The sequence below is a fragment of the Lepisosteus oculatus genome, chromosome 2, assembly GCF_040954835.1.
Source record: "Lepisosteus oculatus isolate fLepOcu1 chromosome 2, fLepOcu1.hap2, whole genome shotgun sequence".
NCBI lineage: Eukaryota > Metazoa > Chordata > Actinopteri > Semionotiformes > Lepisosteidae > Lepisosteus > Lepisosteus oculatus.
The window spans coordinates 20525331-20545978 of record NC_090697.1 but is presented as its reverse complement, the minus strand read 5'-3'; the positions used below and the strand labels follow the sequence as shown (position 1 = coordinate 20545978).

The window sequence follows — 20648 nt, the reverse complement described above, 5'->3', positions numbered from 1 at the left end:
TGGGTTTGAGATTGGGTCCTGTTACTAGCTAACTGTGACTGGGACTCCCAAGGTGGTGCTGCATACCTGGTGTGGTGTGCGTTTCCATGGTTATAGTGGGAAGCGTCCGTCTGTTTTTTCTCCGCTAACACTGGGACCTCTGCATCCTCCCGGTGTGCTGGCAGTTGGAGAGGTTGGGATGTGCCTGTCTTCTGTTAAGTGTTGAACCTCTGGTACGAAGCTGTGATGCTTGGGATGCACTTAAAGATGAGTGGTTCGATGGCGTCAGAGGAGTCCGTCTATTCTTCCTCATATATTAAGTAAAATATTATGCATGGACAAAACCTGAAAACTAACATTATGGTGTGCAAATCTTTATTATTAATGTAGTGAAGAAATAAAACTTTCAAATATTATTATTTTATTTTACTTTCTTGTGTATTCTTATTCTTGTACTCACTGAAGTAGAACAAAACTCAATATATTATAAGCAGACAGTGATGTTGGTGAGTCAACTAGTACAGTATGTACAGACATTTTAAAGTTTTTTGTTCAGAAATGGACAGTAGATAAAATAAAATAATAACAGAAAATAACAAAATAATATTAAAAGTTTTATGTATTCATAGTTTCTGATTTCTTGTTTTAACTTGTTCTGGCATGATATAGTAAACAGATAATACTATTATTGGAAAATCTTGGAGATACTCTTAACTGCAAGACTACATCTATGGTAACTGCTGCAAAATCCTTATGCTACTTGAAAAATATTACATCCTGGACAGGGAGCTGAAGGAGCTCAAAAGATTTCAAGAAACTGAAGAAATTACAAAACCAACTTTCAGTCACTTTCACAGAAATGTGCACCCTGAATTGTCGGAGAAACAACAAATGGAAATTGAGAAGCTGGTCTCAGGTGGTGACAGGAAATAAAATTTGGCACTCCATCCCAACTTCACCACACAATAATACATTAAAAACAACCAGGACCAGGCAGCCAGAATGCAGGAGCTGAAGACAATAGCTCCTAGGACACCATCATAATGGTCTCTGTGTGACACTGGCTTACAAATTAGTGCCAGTACTGTCAACATTTTTAAATGTTAAGTGGTCATCATTGGAGAAGTAGCTGATATCATTCACAGAGTAGAGAGACTCCCTAGTCTATGGAGATACAGATTTTCCTTCTGTAGCATATTGAAACATTTTGGAAACAAAACAAAGAATGTGAAGAAACATGGTCTTCCCAGCAGTCATAACAGTACCAGGCAAAGGAAAATGCAAAGTGTATGGTGTGTAGAAGACATCGTGCCATCTTGAAGACTGGAAACGTCCCATGTCGAAGGCCAACTGTGTAGACTTGATCATTGTATCTGGATAAAATGGGCACAAGTAGTCTTAGCATGATGATCCACAAAGACACCAGTAACATCTGTACTAAAATGGAAAGTGGTAATTATGGTGTTAATGAAATCACAAACATGGCTTAATGATGAATGCAGCAATAGTAGATATACTGGAGTGATGTAGCATTATTTGTTAAAAGGAGTTTTCAGATTATGAATTAATGTACAAAATAATTTGTTTTTTTGGAGGACTTCCTTACACTCCATGTAGTCTAGAAAAAAATATAGAATCTTATAGAAACTGCGAATGTCTGCTTCAGAAACTGAAATGGTAGTTGTGGTTATTAATGCAATTATTCATCCTGGCTTTTCAAACAAGGCAGTGAGATGAATACAAGTGATAGAATCATTAGCAAACTGTGATCAGAATATGATATGCTTAGAAATATATTTTGAAATTGTATGGGTAGAGTCAAAATGAAAAGCCTACAATTTCAGTAAAGCAAAATTTGCAAGAAAGAGACAACAAGGATATATGGAATCAGTGGATAATGATGGATGTATCCCAAGAATGAGTAAATTAAAAAGCTCAAGAAATAGTATTTCATGAACAAATACATCTGGGAAAATCTAAGGGAAAAAACACCACAGTATCCAGTAAAAGAAAAGGAGCACAGTGATTTGCCAGGGGCAAAATAAAAAGGATACTGGAATGGCCCTGAGGGATGGAAAGAAATATTGCTGTGAAGGTAAAAATAAATAAAAAAGATCATTTCTGCACAACAACAATTAAACGAATGTGAAGGATTATCTGAAGCGTATCTGGGACAATCATGTAAAACTTCTAATGAAAAGGAGAAGGCTGACTAAACACTGAATAAGTATTTCACTTGGGTGTTCACAAAAAAAAAGTAAATAGGCATAGAACAGGCAAAAGTGTTTCCTATAGGGACCCTAAGGAATACTCAACAATTAGATTAACTAATTTGTTAATTTCTTCAAACAAGCAACAATGGCAAAGAATGTACACAGAACCTGATATGATATGGTGAATTTAGATTTTCAGAAGGGTATTGATATAAAAGAAGAATTCTCCAGTTATATAGGTAGGCTTTTGGAGAGGTATGAATGTTTGGACTGATATTTGATTAATGCAAAGCATTATATATAAGACAAGAATGATCAAACTGATGTAATTAATGGAGTACCTCAGGGATGTGCACTAGGAGCACAATTCTTCCTAAATTAGGTGAATTATCTGGATTCTGGTATAATTAGTATACTAGACAGGTTTGCAGATAAAACCAAATTGTTAGGAGGATTAGGTAACGTGGGGAAGCAATAAAAAAGGCAAACTAATTATTGATAATTCCTTATATTTAGTGCTTTTCTGGACACTCCACTCAAAGCATTTTACAGGTAATGGGGACTCCCCTCCACCACCAATGTGTAGCACCCAACTGGATGATGCAACAGCAGCCATAATGCCCTAGTAAGCTCACCAAACACCAGCTACCAGTGGGGAGAAAAACAGGCTGACAAATTCATAGATAGGGATTATTATTAGGAGGCCATGATTGATTGATAAAGGCCAATGTGAAATATGTCCAAGACACCTGGGAAAACACTTTTTGTAAAACGCCCTGGGATTTTTAATGACCACAGAGAGTTAGGACCTTGGTTTTACGTCTCATCCAAAGGACAGCACCTTTTTACAATATAGTGTCCCTGTCACTATACTGGGACATTAGGACCCAGACAGACTGCAGGGTGGGCACCCCACTACGGGTCCCACTAACACCCCTTCTAGCAACAACCTCAGCTTTGCCAGGAGGTCTCCCATCCAGATACTGACCAGGCTCACACCTCCTTAGAGTCAGTGGATTGCCAGTTGCCAACCCTTATAAAAAAAAAAAAACCTTACTAACCTCTTCTGGTTGTTCAAGATATTAAATATAAGTATAAAACAGTAAATAAAAGTAAATATAATAAAAGTAAATAAGACAACTGTATAGGCACACTAACTAGCTCTTGTAGGTGTGCTTGACAAATGTTTCAGAGAATAAAGCATTTCTTCAATATTGCTTATTTTCCGGAGCCAACCACATGAGGCTGTGCCCACGTGAGTTCCGCGTCGACTGTATTAAAAATCCTCCAAGGCCTTGAGGAAGTCAACCCAATGGACTTCTTCAGAATCAACAGCTAAAACATGGAGTGTGGGAGTGTGTTTAAACCTCCTTTATGAAAAGGGCTTTGGAAGAACAGAACAAACTATCCAGCTATTTCCTTGAAGCTGATACTATGGCATCCATTAGCTACCATGGGCTAGATGGTCCAAATAGTCATTTCCTGTTTGTAACCTCACATTTTTAAAACACATCTCACATTTTTAAAAAGTCAAGACACGTTCTTCAGAACAGGTGTTCCTCAACAAGGGGGAAAAAGCAAAAATTATTCAGCATTTTGATAGCTGAGTTTTGACTACTGGTTTGATTGTTTTTTGGTGTTCAGCTAAAACAAAGTGATTTGCTACATCCTTGCACATTCTTTTCAATGAAAGCCCGATAGCTGTACAAACAGATATTTTGTTAGCAAGGAGTAATTTCTTTGGTTTAAAGAGCAGTGACATTAGGCAGATGGAAAACAAAATTTTGACTTTGATCCCTGCGTAGCGTGTCTTGCAGGTTCCTGAGCAGGAAGTCTCCCCCAGATGTTTGCCTGCTCAATCCCTGTCTGTTTTTGTCTGCACAGGAGAGCCAAGCTGGAGAAGGAGAGGCTGTGGCAGGAGAAAGTGAAGCGCGATGAGGAGGAGAGGCAGCGGAGACTGCAGGAGGAGAGGCTGCAGAAGCACTGGGAGGAGGAGGAGCAGGAGGCCCTGGCCCGGCAGAGGGAGGCCGAGGAGGCCGCCGAGAGGGAGCGGAGGGCAGCTGAGGAGAGGAAGAGGAGGGAGAGGGAAGAGGAGCAGCGCAGAAAAGCTGAGGAGGAGAGGCGGAGGGAGGAGGAGAGGCGAAGGGAGGAAGAGAGGAAGAGGGAGGAGGAGGAGAGGCAAAGGGAGAAGGAGAGGAAGAGGGAGGAGGAGAGGAGGAGGCAGGAGGAGAGGGAGAGGGAGGAGGAGAGGAGGAGGCAGGAGGAAAAGCGGCGGTGCGAGGAGGAACGGAGGCTAGAAGAGCAGCGCAACAGGGAGGAGGAGGAAAAAAGACGGCAAAGAGCAGAGGAGGCCGCAGTCAGGGATGCTGAGGAGAGGAAGAGACAACAGCTCCAGGAAGAAATGTCCAGGAAGCAGCAGCAGCAGCAGCAGAACTCCGAGCCATTTACCAGCACTAAGATTGACATTCATGAGAAACTCTCCGCCCTTCTGAAGGGTATTGACGAAAGGCAAAATTCTCGGAAAGGTAAGGAAGATGGCATAATCATAAAAACATACCTAACTATTAGAACCAGAATTTTCAGCATCACCCTTAAATGTACATTTGAAATGAGCAAAAACTGCCATTGAAAGATCTGCTTTGGTTCTTAGTCAATGTTTCCAAAATCTCACAACTGAGTGCTGAACAAGACCTCTCCTTATTACCTTTTCCCCAATATTTTAATGTAAAAGCTTTCAGAAATATAGTTCATTATGCTGATATGTGGACCTTGTGTAAATTTAGAAACTAGGTTTGACTGTGTGTTAAGTGGTCAATAAAAAGCATAAAAATGAAATTAAGTAAAAATGCAGAACACAAATGAAAGCATTATTAATGGAGCACCTACTGTAATACTTACTAGTACATTCAATATGGTTTCAGGGACAAGGCCTGTGAGTAAAGGACACCGGAAATCGGCATTTCTTGTGACCTACAGAGCTCTCTATCCCTTTGCCGCAAGAAATACTGATGAGCTCACCTTTGAAACAAATGACCTAATTGAGGTAGGACTTATTTCATTCTTACTTCACATTCTGTGTTGTTCATATACTTGTTACATGGAAAAGAAGTTAAGCTGCCATTTTGACTTAGCTTTTACAATGATGGATGAAATAAATTTAGGAGTCCTACTCTGTGGGATTACAACCCAATCTAGAAAAATGTCACAGGGAGTAGTGGGGGCTGGGACTACTTTTACGTGGTTGTCTTTGCAGCATTCTCTGCCAAGAATGATATGGACCTACTTCAAGAGAATTCATATCCAGTGATTGAAAACATTTTTTTTGTAAAACATTGACTGTGTTCATTCTACATCATCCTCATCTGAAAACAACCAGAGAATCACCACAAGATAGGAAGTGTTCCCCAAAAAATCTTTTTTGAGAAGAAAGTTCTGAAAATAATTGTATAATATTTTAAAATTTACTTATTGGCATTAAAAATGTAACAAATGCCATTGACATCATAACCTTGAATGCTTGATGGCATTTGTTCTGGATCTGCTAGATCCAGGAAACCTTAGTTACGTTGCTCAGAAAACCCTGACAACAGACTGAGGATAGTAGGATCCTAAACTTCAGCTTTGCAGAGACTGTTCATAATCTATTACCACTGAAATGTCTTGATTTGATTAATATTCACTCTCTTTGCTATGATGCTGCAAATCAAGTCTAAATGCATCTTATTTCCTTGGTAGCTCACGCTAAAACTTGAACGGTGTCCATCTGTTCAATTGGTTGACATGATTTTAGAAGAAATTAGGTCCTTCAGTTGACAGTGCATGTCAGAGCAGGAACTCTACCGTGAACTGTCTATGCAACTCAGTGATGGGGTTGTGAGTTGTAAATTGTGAGGAGGCATAGATCTAGAGAAGGGCATAAAAACTATTTAAAAGTTCTCAACAGCACAATCAGGTCCAGGATTAAAAAGTGGAAAGAAAACGGAACCACCCTGCCTCTTCCTAGAGCAGGCTGTCCTCCTAAACTGACAACCATGCAAGACCTTTAGATGTGACCCACAACCCAAAGACCACTCAGAATTCTTCAGCATTTCGCCTCTATGGGGGAGTGGCTAGATGGAAGCCACTCCTGAGAAATGTCCACATAATAGCACACCTGGCGTTTGCAAGAGGCCATGACCCTGAGACCACACGGAAAAGAGATTCTCTGGTCTGGTGAAATAAAAAATACTTGAAAGGAAAGCGCTCTGCCAGGTGCAAAACAAACAATGCCCATCACCTATGTTACACCATTCCAGTTATGAAGCATGGTGTTGGCATCATCTTATGGGGCTGCTTTTTGGGGCAGGGAATGCTGCACTTTTCAGGATGGAGAAAACTGACAAATAACAGTCATATCCTTGATAAAACCTGCTTCAGTCAGAAAGAGACCTAGATTGTATTGAAGATCCACATTCCAACAGGACAACAACCTCAAATATATAGCTAATGTTACAAGTGAGCCGTTCCCAGCTTGACAGGTCTTACAAATCTGCAAAGAAGAATAGTCAAAAATCCCCAATATACAGATATACAGGGCTGGAAGTCATAACCAAGAAGACTCAATGCTGTAATTGCCGCAAAAGGTGCTTCTACGAAGTATTGATTCGGGTGTTATCTCAGTTAATGAGATTTCCACTTTTCATTTTTCATAATCGTTTGTTACACAAAAAGTATTTTTGCCCCTTTACATTGTGTATGAATCAAGGAAAAAATATTTCTATGCATTAAAAATCTGGTCTTAACATCTATACTTGGAATTGTTTGGGGGAGTCATGTGCTGTGCCTTAAAGTTATTTGTTGCAGTAAAAGAGAATTGTGGCAACTAAGAGAAATAAGTAACTTTGTACTATATTTTATGTACTATAAAGACACATACACTGGTTATATTTTTAAATAAGCTTACTGTATGATCGTTAAAAAGTATATTATTTTTAAATCCCTGCTACACTTAACGTATGTGTGGATAATAAGACACCTGGGAAATGCTAATGCTGATATTAATAAACCTTCCCAAATGAATAATCCTACAGGTTGATGAGACAACTAAGGGGGAGCCAGGCTGGCTCTATGGCAGTCACCAGGGACGTACAGGATGGTTTCCAGAAAGCTATGTGGAAAAGCCAAGTAATAATGAAACACCCTCCGTCGCCAAACAGGACACACTGCCTCAGAACTCAGCCATTTCTTCTACCTCAGTCTTCTCTGGGTATGCTGGTTTCTTCAGGAGTTTTTTTTTAAATAGCAAGCATGCAAACAGACTGATGTGTGGACCTTGTTCTTTTTTCAAGTTCTTAAACAGAGGTTTAAAAGAGATCGTAAAACCCTTCTTTACAAAAAAAGCCTATCAACTTTCAGTAGTATACTGTAAATTGTTTACCTACCTTTTCCCTTATTAGTAAATTTTACGTTCCTTGAATTCTCCATTAGCTTTTTTATGTGAAGCACATTGAGATTCATATTGAGCAATGAAAGGTGTTGTATAAATGAACTGTATTATTATTTGATTAAGTTATTTTTAAATGGTCATATCTCTGTATAATTGGTTGAATGACAGATAGTTTGTGCACAGTGATGATAGCACCGGGGTCCAGAGATTGGTTCATGTCTGCCCACGTGTTATTACATTGCCACAGGTTCCATGATATTGATGGTGCCTAATATGTTCATTAGCAATAAATACGTTTTATGGAGACCACCCTGGTGGACATCAGTGAGTGTGGCGATGATATGCAGACTGGTAAAATGCAGAACACTCTGGGTTGGTCCAAGTGTGATTTTAAACCAGGAGAGTGTAGTTTCTACAGAATTCTTTAGAATTGATTGATGGCAACCTTACTGCATGATGCTACATTAAGTACTGGGACCTCACCCACCCCACTTCCTGGGGGGTTCATTGTGATGTGTCAATATTTCACAGATTAAAGAACATCCTCTTGCTGCTTGTGTAACAACTGCTTTATTACAAGACGAATATCTACTGTTAATTTCATGATAGACCCTGTCACTGACAAATATACATCAGCTTAATGAATTTACCTGTGTCATGCCTGTTCAATAAACTGTAAGCGCACCACCTACAAAAACGGTTGTCATTTTCCCAATAATAACCTTGTGAATGTGTTGCAGTTATTTTGTTTTGATGCTCAGCATGCTTTAGATACTGAAGCTGTTTGAAGATTATGCAAACTAGGTAAAGTTATTTTTGTTTGTTAGTTCAACGTACCATGATACATCAAAAGATGTTTCAGATATCTGCTAGTGCAAGGCTACACTAATTTTTCTTATCATTTGTGTGTAATGAAGCTCATTACAAAGCTTTTTTTTTTTTGCACTGCCTTTCAAGCCCTTGATGTTAAGAGGAGAAATAACAGGTGTCCTCTTTTTTGTCTATCAAGCAAATCTGAGGAGGAAGCCGGTTCCCAGCAGAAGCTAGTATCTGGCGTGGTGGGACAGAACTCTGCTTTCACTCCGACCCACTCTCCGGGCTCTTCGTCAGCTGATCGTGGACGGGTAAGCATGAAGGAGAAGCATGTTCACCTTCTTCCAACTTTCTTATTCCTGTACCTCATGAGTGTACTGAAGAAAGCAGAGAACATTCTTTGAAGTCTGAACAAGTTTGTAAGAAAGTTCACAACTGAAATGTGAACAGAATCTTAAAATAGTTTAAAAAAAAATCTTCTCAAAGTTTCTCAGCTACGGTTCTCATGGCCCTGATGTTATCATCTTTCTCCTTCAGCCTCAGGCCTTTACTTCATTGAGCTATATTTACCAGGACTGGGCGTTGTTTTAAGAATGGGTTATTTTCAAATGTTTCAAAAACATTTTGTCTGAGTTTTAAGTGTTATTTCAGATTTGGTCTTATGAAAGTAGTTGAGAGCCTAAGTGGCACAGAAGCTTTCAGAGGGAGGCGGCAGGGATTAATTTTGCTTTTCAGCTTGTATTTGTGTACACAGTATGTCTGCTTTCGTTTCCTAGTGTGTGCTTTGCAGCAGGTTTCCCTATTAAGTTGCTTTGGATTGTTCTCTATCCCTCAATTGCATGTTAAGTGTTAAATACAGGATGACAAATGGTCAGGTATTAGGGAGTGATCTGTGCATTGCCTTTCAGTGTATATTTGATTATGAGTGCTCTCATGTGGGTTTGGGAGGCCAGCTGTAGTAGGGAAAGCAGTTACAGGTGCCTAGCCTTAAAGGCCTCTATTGTCTGTCTATATAGTAGGTTCGCATGAGGTGCAGTATTTGTTTAATTAGTTCATTGGTGGAGGGCTAAGAGACACAATTTCACATGTGGTTAATTTAGACTGCTACAATAGGTGTATAAAGGCACTTCTGGTGATAGTGCTGGGTAAGTCTTGTTTTGGGTGTACAGTAGGCGGTGTGCAGTACAGTAGTTGGCGGTGTGAAGATTGCTGTGTACTATATTTTTGCTGTCCAATGTGATTTCCTTGTGCTGAGGTCCAATTAGCAACTTATCAGTAGGGAGATGTTCAAGTGGGGACCTGTGTCAGCTTGTTCTGCCTACAAAGGAACAAGTACAGGTTAATTCCACACTAAAAAATAGATAGGAGAAACACAGTGTTTTAAATGTTGGGCCTTTGTCAGGTGTCAATAAGGAGGCCTGGCATATTAGGGTTGTCAGTCTGCGCTTCTTTAAATAAAATGCCAGTCCATGATACAGTGCATAAAAAGGAACATGAAGTATGTATTGCTTGTAGAATCTATCTGAGTTGTTTGCCCAGTGTGAACCAACTGTAACACTACAAAATGCACAGTCAACACAAGGCAAACAACCAGCTCCCTTCTGCCTGACTGTAGTGCATTGGCTGGAAACATTTTACATGAATACCTCCGCAACAGTGAGAAAAGACCTGACAATCTGATTAAACTAAAATGAACAATTTTTAGATTGGATCAAAATGCAGAAGACCAATTTTCCTAGAGACTAATTTTCCTCTGTGACTTAGTTAGGATGACATTAGACACACCCATTTTAAGAAATGGATTAGCCCAGTGTTTTTCTCATCAATAATCTTGTTACTATTTCAACAAAAATTTGATTTTGTATTTTATATATATAATATATACCTGAAGGCTCACACCTGAAGAAAGCTTCACAGCTGAAACGTTGTGTTTTCTCTCTTCTCTTTTCAGCATGGAATAAACCTATTACTTGTTCCTTTGCAGACTACGCATGCTGGCGCAGCTACCCACCTGAACTACTTTGATATATATTATATGTTTTCTTTTTTCAATTTAAACTCAAGTGAAACCAAAATCAGGTTTCCTCTTTTTGCACAACCAATTTATTAGACCTTTAGTGTTTATTGCTGTATTTGTTTTCCCCTCCCTGTGTTTAGGTAGTTACTAACTTTCAGGCCCAGGCTCTCTGCTCCTGGACTGCAAAGACTGACAATCACTTGAATTTCTCTAAAGACGATATCATAACAGTGACAGAACAGCAGGAGAACTGGTGGCTTGGGGAGCTTAATGGAGTCCAGGGTTGGTTCCCTAAAGATTATGTGAAAGTGCTGAATGCTTCTGATGCACAAAATGAGTAAGTTCTTTATTATAACTTATTATTTATCTTACTGTTATGAAATAATAAAATCATGTGTGCATTAGATACCAGGAAACCGTTCTAATGTTTTTCTGATTTCTTTCTTTATAGACCAATTTATGCCTGTGTCGAAGGTTTTGAGATGCCAACAGACCTGACTCAACATGAAGGTAAAAGGCCATTTTCTGTGTAAACTTATATGCAGTCAGAAAAATAAAACTGCATGTACTGTATGTTAACCTCCAAGATATTTTTTGAATGCAGTTAATGTTTGAGATGGAAAATGTCATCGTGTTTATCTTATCGTGTTTGCATATTGTCAACGCCCTTCTGCCTGACTGTAGTGTATTGGATTATATGGAAGTCTCTGGTCTGATGGTGTTTTTAATAACCAGGCAGCGAGACATAATATGGACAGTGCTGATCGTGATTAATAATCAGACTGTATTTGAGAGGAATAACTGTATTACTTTATATAAAAAGATTCAGTTATTGTTTTATTTCCTTTTACAGAGTATGTGGCCCTTTATACATATGAGAGTCCAGAGCCCGGAGACTTGACCTTCTGTGAAGGAGACACAATCCTGGTGACAGAGAGGGAAGGGGAATGGTGGAAAGGGTGCATTGGCGACAGAAGCGGACTTTTCCCCTCAAACTATGTCAAGCCAAAGGAGACTGATGTAAAAAAACTTTTATATTTCTTCGTAGGCATTTGTTATCATAGATCTGTAGTTTAATTTTGAATATAATTATTTTTGTTTTTTTTATATGATTGAAAGTGCAGTCCGGAGTGTCATTTTCATAGTACGATTGGATTACTTTGAAGTTCAGTCACTTTGTCATGTTACCACCTTGTTGCCTGATTTAATCAGATTTCAGGAGTTAATCAGGGCTGAACCTGGTCACTACGTGGATGGGAGACATCCAAGGAAAACCATGTTTTTGCTGCAAGTGGTGTTGATAGACAAATAAGACTCTTACCACTGGACCAGAATTTTCAAGAGTAATACCCCAGCATAGTAACCGGAGGTGTGATTCAACAAATTGGTCAATCCCATATCACTGTTTCTAAGAGTAGGGTTGTTAACCCCAGTGTCCTGAATGCATTTCTCACTGATCTTTCGCTGTCTGGCATTCAGTTTTCCTGACCTATTGTGTAGTGTGTTTGCTGGTGCATATTGGCTGCTTTGCATCGCCCAAGTGAGTACTGCATTTCAGTCACCAGAGAAATAAATGCATTGCTGACCTCATTCCTGAGTCCCAGGTTGTCATCACATGATTTATGGCCAGCAGACTGTGGATGAAGGAGGAAAGCACATAATCGGTAACACCAACAGAAGTACATACATTCTTATACAACCATATATAGAAGCAGGCTGGAAAGGAATCATGTTGACATGTTTGTGTTTACCGTGTTTTACAAATTTATGACAATGGATGCTAATATCACAAGTACAATGTCACAAGTATGTTCATGAAAGTATTAGAAAAAAAGTCCGAAATGTGATATGTGATGGATTGAAAGTATCAACAAAATCATGAGCGCCACCACCATTACCCCCAACGCAACAGAATTGTAATTAGTGATTTTTTCTTTTTATAAATAATGCAAAATTATGTAGAAGTAATTAAATAAGATATTTTTACCATGAGTGTTAGAGTTCAGAGTGTTAGGATTAAAAAAGAATACGCATTTATTGTGTTTTCTTGCTGATGTTTTTGTGACTGAAAAAGAAGAGTTACATTAAAGCAGCTCCTCAAATGATCAGTTTCTGGAGTATCAGCAGTCTGTTTTATACATTTGAGCCCCCCCAGCATTTTTAAAGTAGTGCAATTGGACAGTTTTCATTTTTTTCATCAGTTGCGTTTTATAATCCACATTTACAATTCAGAAATTCTACAGTATTAAAACCGTACTGTAAAGGCGTAGGGACAAAATCTTGATTCTAATCAACACGTTGTTGAATTTTCCTGTTCTTGTCTTGTCATTTTATTTTCAGAATTCAGGTGTTGCTGGTAGAACTGGGGCATCGGGCAAAAAGCCAGGTAAATTCCCAGTGTGTCAGTGTTACTAGGTTCACATGTATTCTAAAAGCTGTAAAGGGATAACAGCCCACAGCCTCCTGTTCTTAAGTTGCCATGGTCATGTACAGTACAATAGTCTGGTTGAGTTCAATATGAATATGGGGGAATATCCACAGTAACTGCAAATCCAGAAATTGTTGAAAGGGTTAGATTGTGTGATTTTGTTGTTGTCTTTTATTGAAATGAGAAACAGCAATTATAAAGTGCATGGATTCCAGTGTGTTACAAGTAAATTGTTTGTGATATTCACATGGATCAGAGGAATTCTGTTAGTGTTTTAGCCTGTTGTACTTTTTTATCCAGGAAGATGATGAGTGGACAATAGAGAGCTGTTTGTCAGTGATATACTCTTAGTAAAACCTTCTCACTTTTCCAGTACCAATACATAATACAGTAGTGTCATATTATTGCTCATCAGTTATTTACAAGTTTCCTTTACAATTTCAAATTTCAAATTGAATGAACTTTTGCTGTTTGAACACCTTGTGAGTAGAGATACCAGGTTAAATAGTATTGTGTACCCCTTGTGTACCCCGATTAGGGTGTTTTTTGAAGAACAAGAAAAGATACTTGCTGATGTTCAAGAAGTTTTGAACAGAATTTGGATGTTTGATACACGTGAGAAAATTAGTAGTTATCTTGTGCTGAAAACGCTTACATGACTTAATGCTGCACGATGTGGTTAAGGTATTTGTAAAAATGCTTACTCACCCTTTTTATACATTATATTCTCCAATGTTGTATTATAAGCAGATGCATGGTTTCCATGTGCAGATCTGAAACTTGATCTCTTGCAGTGAGTGTTTTGTGTTTGTGGTTTCCAGAGATTGCCCAGGTGACCTCAGCATATACAGCGACAGGCACGGAGCAGCTCAGCTTAGCCCCTAACCAGCTTATCCTCATCCTCAGTAAAAACTCTTCAGAATGGTGGCTTGGGGAGCTGCAGGTTAGTTACATGCAGTCCCTTGTTTTTTAAAATCCAGCTCATGTTCAGCTGGTTAACGTGTGAGGTAGGTTTAACACAGTCAGATAGCTGTAAGCACTGGTTGCTTTTTGTTTTTTTTCTATTTTTGAAACAACTGAAAGTGCAGCTACAACCCCTGTAATACACAAGAAAAAGGGAGCTATATGTTCTCCTCCATTAGTCATTTGTCCTGCTACAGGCTTTACAGTGCCTTACAGATGGACATTCGGGGACACTGTTTCATGGCAAACTTGAAACAGTGACCACTGCTTGCAGAGTCACAGTTTCAAGTCAGCTGACGATATAGACCAAATTCAAGCTGGCAGCCATCTGCAGCATTGGTACAGTATCATCCTGTATTGGAGATGTTGTACATAGGACCTCCTAAATGGAATCATTGTTAGAATAATGTCAGATGTGCTCAAAATTAAAAAAAAGAAACACATCCTTAAAAAAATAATTGCATATGGGAATTACAAAATGCATTCTCTAAAATTATTTTTCTTGAAGGTAATGTTATACAGTTTATTTTTTTATTCTCAGGCAAGAGGGAAAAAACGCCAAAAAGGATGGTTTCCTGCAAATCATGTGAAGATTTTGGGCCCAAGCAGTGGCAAGACAACTCCAGCCCCAGCCCCAAGTAAGAATATCTACATGAGGGAGAATTGACTGCGTTTAAAAGGTCTTATGTTAACAAATAAAAGGGGAAAGTATAAGTAGCCAATCAAACAGGGAATGGCATATCAGTTAGAAAGCTCTTCTGACTGACACTGGTAATCCAACTAATAAAACTGAGAACAAGAGTCTGGAACAAGCTCCCCGGCCATGATGTCAAAATCAAAACCCTTGTTCCTCACAAGAAAAGGTTGGATGAGATCATTAGCCAAACAGGCTAGGTATGGTAGTTAGTAGCTATGGATCTGATATCCTCCTCTCTTTTGTAACTGTTCTTATGTTTTTCAGATAAGCTTTATTCTGACCTTTTTGTACATCTTCACAATTGGTGTGTCTTTAGTGTATTAACTTGTTGTGAAATCCCTTGGTTATGATTCTGATTCTGAGTAAAATGTGCGAACAGCTCTTGGTATTCAAAATAAGTGTGTGTATTTATTTAATACATATTCTTTATTATATCCCATATTTGCATTATCCGTTTTAAGTATTTTTATTTTGACACAGTTTGCCAGGTCATTGCCATGTACGACTATAAAGCAGCGAATGAGGATGAGATGAGCTTCTCCAAGGGTCAGATCATCAACGTGCTCAACAAGGACAACGCTGATTGGTGGAAGGGAGAATACAATGGCATCACAGGGCTGTTTCCAACAAATTATGTGAAGATGACAACAGATTCGGACCCCAGTCAGCAATGTAAGTGAAATGTTTAATAACCTTTTAATGCAAAGTGAACCTCAAGGACAACATAGGAAAGCCAAAGGCTATTCATTTTACTGTATTGAAACCCAGGGTGATAACTAGGATTGTGTTTTGAGGTGCACAGCAGCATCTGCAGCATAGGTATATCATGTTTGTTAATCGCAGGTTTTCAGCAATTAAGTCATGCTTAGAATTTCGTTTTCTGTAGGTTTGGGAACCACAAAGAGAAATCTACACCTTGAGAAATAAATATTTTCACATTTTTAGCATTTGTAGGGTAAATGTACAGTCAACCTGAATTTTCACTAGCTATTAAACACATTTACGTTTTTAAAAAGGGAAGAAAGCTGTTTGCTTAAACGTCCCTGAACATATGAGAATAACACTGATCAACTCGTGAAGAAATTGTTTCTGTGCTTGTTCGTTTGTTTGTTTTTTTTGTCATGGTCCTGCAGCAGAAGCGTATATTTAAAGCAGTGCATTACTTGTAAAAACATTGTTTCACATAAAACTGATATCTGCCTTAATAATGAGTCAAGTATAAAAAAAAAGTGAAATTAAAACAGTGAAGCTTATTTCTGTTGTGAAGGGAAATAATCCAAACAGTGGAAAATGGTCACTTCCATCTGACTGCATATGGACTGTACCTCTTTGAAATAAAATGTCACCAAAGAATACAGTTTATCCATACTTCATATCCATACTTAATGGGTCTTCGGAGAATAAGGAATCAAACTACCCAATTAAAATGATCAAGATTTGAGCCAAATGTTAAAACATGTTCAAGAAAATGAAATAAAACTAAAAACAATAAAGGGCCACTTCTTTTTGTATGTTTGGAAGTGTGAGACCTCTCTTTGACAGGGTTCATGGTCACTCTCAGCTGCTGCATGTACCTGACAACAAGATAGCATGATTCCCAAACAAGAAGTTGATACATTCTTGCAGGATTGTCTTCTATAGCCTCTTAGACAGTGATCAGCTATAGAATGTTTCCACGGGATTCTTATTGTTATCTTGTCTATTTTTTCCTTTGCTCTGGTGTAGTGTTTGAACATATTGGCTCAGATTTTGTAGATTATAGAGATCAAAGATCATTATCCGTAAATACAAGAAGTTTGATTATCTGATGCAAACTATAGAGTGATTGGTGAAGGAACAGCTTCTGTCTGTAATTGAACAGTCACATGACCTTTTTGGAAAGATTATTGTAATGCTCTGTGATCTTTCCTGTGCCATTACACTGCCTTTTAAAGTATGAGTCTCATTTAGTTGCCACAGCTCAAAAATGTCTGTGACCAAGTGCTCTCTGTTTACATGTCTACATGTCAGTCCTCCCCATGAATAGTCCTCTCCTGGTACATGGGCAGCACTTTATTTAATGTCTCCTTCAGTACCCTTGCTGTGAAAGTACTTGTACAGGCAAGTACTTAACTTGAAATCACATGGGATTCCTGATTCTCTGCTCTTACAGAGAAGGTCTAGTGACCTCTATGGTCTCAGAACAGCTCCAGAGCAGTTGTCCAGGTCTCTTTTTCTACAAACGTACAGTATGCAGTCTCTTGGAAATGTGCTTGCTGTCACTGGTTCAATTTGACTGACCTCAAAGCTCAGGCTGTGCCAAAGAACCGCACAAAGAACTTCTGCACTAACCGTTTCACTTCTTGCACTTCTTGATTCCTTCATATACTAATACTTTTGCAAGGCTGCTGTTCTTGTGTCTGTCATAAAAAAACACCTAAATGCTGTGATTTTGAAAATGTTTCTTCCAAGATTTGTGGAAGTACTCTTTTATCGTTCTAGGGAATGTTCTGCTCTTTCTGCTAAGGACAGCCACCTTTCTGAACTAAAGAAAATAATTCACTAATTTAATTTGTATTTGGAACAGTTACAGAATATTTTATGTAGTTGTGCTGCATATTCAGCAGTAGACCTAAATGTCTGCCATCTGTATCCTTCCATACTCCTTACATTCTGTGTTTCCTTCCCTCTCTGTTTTTGCTTTTTTCCTTCATTTTTTATAGGACCGTAATGTTGCCTTCCTCTCCACGTACGAAAGCCTCTCAAAGAGACCCACTATCCCAGCTTAACCACATGGTGGATGCTGAGTAGAGAGCCATGATCAGTGCTTCTTCTGCGATTGTTGCCTTTAGGAATTTTAGTTTGGTTTAATGACTTAATGTTCATAGCATGATATGATTGGGGCAAGACAGTTGTTTTTTGTGTGTTGCTTTGTTTTTTTGAACAGTTACTAGTCTTTATATGAGGGCAGATGCTTCAGATTTCACATTGCAGTGTGTTTATCTGTAATTAATATGCTCTTTCTTCAGTAGCAGAGTATTGCATGAAAGTAATTGGCATTTATCGAAGAGAAAAAACAGCTATCTAACCTAGATTTTTTAGATAAGGACATATGAAATTGCCTCTTTGCTCTCATGTAAAGTGGTTTCTGTTAATGTAGGCAGAAGGGACGGATAGTGGGTCTTTCTGTGGCTTTCACGTCTGTTTCGCTATCCTCTGTCCTTCCTCCCTACTTTTTTTTTGACTGGGTCTGGTTTGCTCACATAATTCATTTTGCTTTGTTTATTCTGTCTGGTGGTGGGCATGTGGTCACACAAAAACCCACAACCGTTTTTTTTTATCTGTGTTATCCTTTGGATTTCTGTAGTAGTGATATATTCAATCTGCTATTTCTGAGTCTTTTTTTAATTCGTTTCAATATATGTTTCCATTAAATGCTTTTCACTGTACGGGACACACATTATAGATTACCTGTGAGTTCAGTATTTCCTGATTAGTGGTTTCAGGTGTAAGGTATAGGAGTTTAGTTGTTAGATATTCAGTAGGTGGTCTATACAGTATCTGCAACCTGAAAATTATCCAGAATGACAGAAGTCTTGAATAGCACCAGCAGGGGTCAATTTCAATTGCACTGTATCAATTACAGTGACATTTACACTACTTACACTAGCAGTAAATACAAATACCGGTAAATAAAAATAAATACTATTGCATAGGTGAAGGAGTGGCACCAAAGTTTTAGCAACAATATCTTTGAACTGAGGTTTAATAAACTGTTTTCAGCCACTTTTCAGTATCAAAACACACAGTGTTACAGTATTCACTTAAGTTATTTCTCCTCTTTAGAAAGCAAGAAAAAGCTCACGAAAACAAATAGCTTAAATGTTTTTTCAAGAGTATTATGGAATTATGTTCTATGGTTGCATGCATATACTGCCCTTGTGTGCAGTATAAATAAACACTCTTTTAACCACATCGGCATGCAAGTTGTAATATAAGTGCAGTATCCAGATCTCTTGAAAATGTGGAATACACATTGATTTTTGTTTATTTTTGAGGGCATAATAAAAACGAAAAAATATTATGAGATGCTTTAATTTGATTTTTGCATTATTGCCCATTTGCCATTTTATAAACAATGGCAGCATTGACAGGTTAAGCTATATCAACTATAACACAAGCATAAATGTGTTACTTAGCTACATGCAGCTAGGTTAATCATTAGATTGAATTTTGCCATGCAGTGAGTTAAATCCCATTTTCTTGAAACTAAGTTATACGTCACAAAATGGTATTGTAGTCCTTCTGCCCTCCATATTTGAATTCTGTGTTTATTTCACATAGGGTTTATACTCCTGCTAAGTCAGGTATTAACTTCAACCACCACTGAGTACTATATTACTATTAGTACTATATAAGCCCCTTCTCTTTCAGTTCCTCCTTTCTTTTATACAGTGAATCCCAACACTCTCCTATTGTTAGAGGAATCTAGGTTCCTTTTTAAATGCAAGAGCTTGTTTTGGACATTTGTAGCAAGGTTTGAAGTATAAGAAGGTAAAAAACATATATACAGTAAGACGGTAACATGAGAAAGGTTACAAATGAAAAGTATTTCTGCTCACCTAGCCTCTTTGTATTGCATGAAGTGCACAGTTTCTAGGGTGAAAGGAAATTCCGTAGATCCGTTTGCGTAAATAAAATTCAAATTCTGAAGCTACTGATCCTTAATTGGTAGGCTGTTTCCCATATATTTTGTCGTAATATGTGTTTGATTACAGCTGAACTACTATACCTTTAATACCTGCATTATGAAATGTGGTGTTTGCAACTTAATAATAACAATAATGAATTCTAAAAAAATGTCTTACAAATCACAAAAAACAGAAATTGCAAGACATGGGCACAAATTCCACAGCTAATACTAATCATACTGATATAGTTCAAGTAGGTAGCTGCGTCAACATGTGTAGGCTACAAAGGAACAAGTAAAGGATTTGTACCATGCTGAAAAGAAAAGGAAAGAAACACAATGTTTCAGCTGTGGAGCCTTCTTCAGAAGAAGGCTCTACAGCCGAGACATTGTGTTTATTTTCTTCTCTTTATATATTGATATAGTTATATATACATATACAGTATTTTGCTTCAGTTTTGTGGTGGCTGCTATAACTATTGCCAGCATCAGAGTGTAGTTTTTTAACCATTCATAGAGGGATACAGTTTGCTGGCAGCTTTTTAAACATGATTTGTTTTTCATGTATTGAAATGTTACATTAATATTTAATGTCACTATGCAATTATTAGAAGGGGTTTTGCTTTTATCTAAAAAACATGGGTGGTGTTCTTAGCATTTTTATTTTAAGCTCAACACATGTTTATACATTTTCAAAATGTGCCTCATTTATATAGAGAAATACCTATGATGAATAACAGAAATAAACGCTTGATTTAAAACATGTGGAGCCTTTTGGAGTTTAGTGTTTTTTTGTGCTATGATGAAAATCATGGGTTCCTTATCACATATTCTTTATGTTTCCAGTAGTTAAAGTAGAAGGGGGTTAGGAAAAAATCATACTTAACAAAGAATAAGAAAATCCACATCTCCCACCCTTCTGTACAAAACAGTTGTTTTCAAGACGTTGAGAAGCAGTGTTTGTATATTTAGTAAATACAATGGTAGTTTGAAGCATCTTAGAAATCTAATCTGTATTATTATAATAGTATTTCTTTTAGTATCTGAAAACTCACATTTATCATTTTAAATCAAAACAGGATATTTCAGTTATTATAGTCCATACCTATACCTCATAGTATTTCAAAAGAATTTAATTTCAGGTAAAAAGTATTTTGTGAATCCATATTGATATTTCTTTAAATAGTTAAATACAGTAGTTCTCTATCACTGACTGCCTCACACCCTAGTCTAAATCATAACTAATATAATAATTAATAAAAGGAGTTCAATCTTGATCCTAGAGTGCTGCGATCTAGCTATTTTTATAGATAACCATTACATTATAAATTTATAAAGACTAAAATCTAAAAATCTGTGAGTTTTGATCAATTTAGTAAGTTAATTGGTTCAATTAAGAAAGCCGTTACAAATTTCTGATTTAGGAATGTCCCATACCTCTGGG

General features: G+C 37.7%; 1 protein-coding gene and 1 long non-coding RNA gene across 5 annotated transcripts in view; one reads left to right on the top strand and one right to left on the bottom strand.

Annotated features, from left to right (window-relative positions):
• The window catches only part of itsn2b (intersectin 2b), a 90110-nt gene that overhangs the window by 58428 nt on the left and 11034 nt on the right, over positions 1–20648 (top strand). For all 4 annotated transcript variants that reach the window (XM_015339051.2, XM_015339052.2, XM_015339047.2 and 1 more), the window contains 11 exons: positions 4077–4717; positions 5114–5235; positions 7262–7437; positions 8627–8741; positions 10588–10784; positions 10899–10957; positions 11301–11467; positions 12788–12833; positions 13697–13818; positions 14380–14476; positions 15016–15207. In XM_015339051.2, coding sequence (XP_015194537.2) covers positions 4077–4717; positions 5114–5235; positions 7262–7437; positions 8627–8741; positions 10588–10784; positions 10899–10957; positions 11301–11467; positions 12788–12833; positions 13697–13818; positions 14380–14476; positions 15016–15207 — 1934 coding nt within the window. The remainder of the gene's footprint in view (positions 1–4076; positions 4718–5113; positions 5236–7261; positions 7438–8626; positions 8742–10587; positions 10785–10898; positions 10958–11300; positions 11468–12787; positions 12834–13696; positions 13819–14379; positions 14477–15015; positions 15208–20648) is intronic.
• On the bottom strand, positions 438–13673 carry LOC107075917 (uncharacterized). Its single transcript, XR_001477386.2, has 3 exons — positions 13584–13673; positions 12034–12081; positions 438–1352 (listed from the first exon to the last, which is right to left on the bottom strand). It is a non-coding gene; the product is annotated as an uncharacterized lncRNA (long non-coding RNA).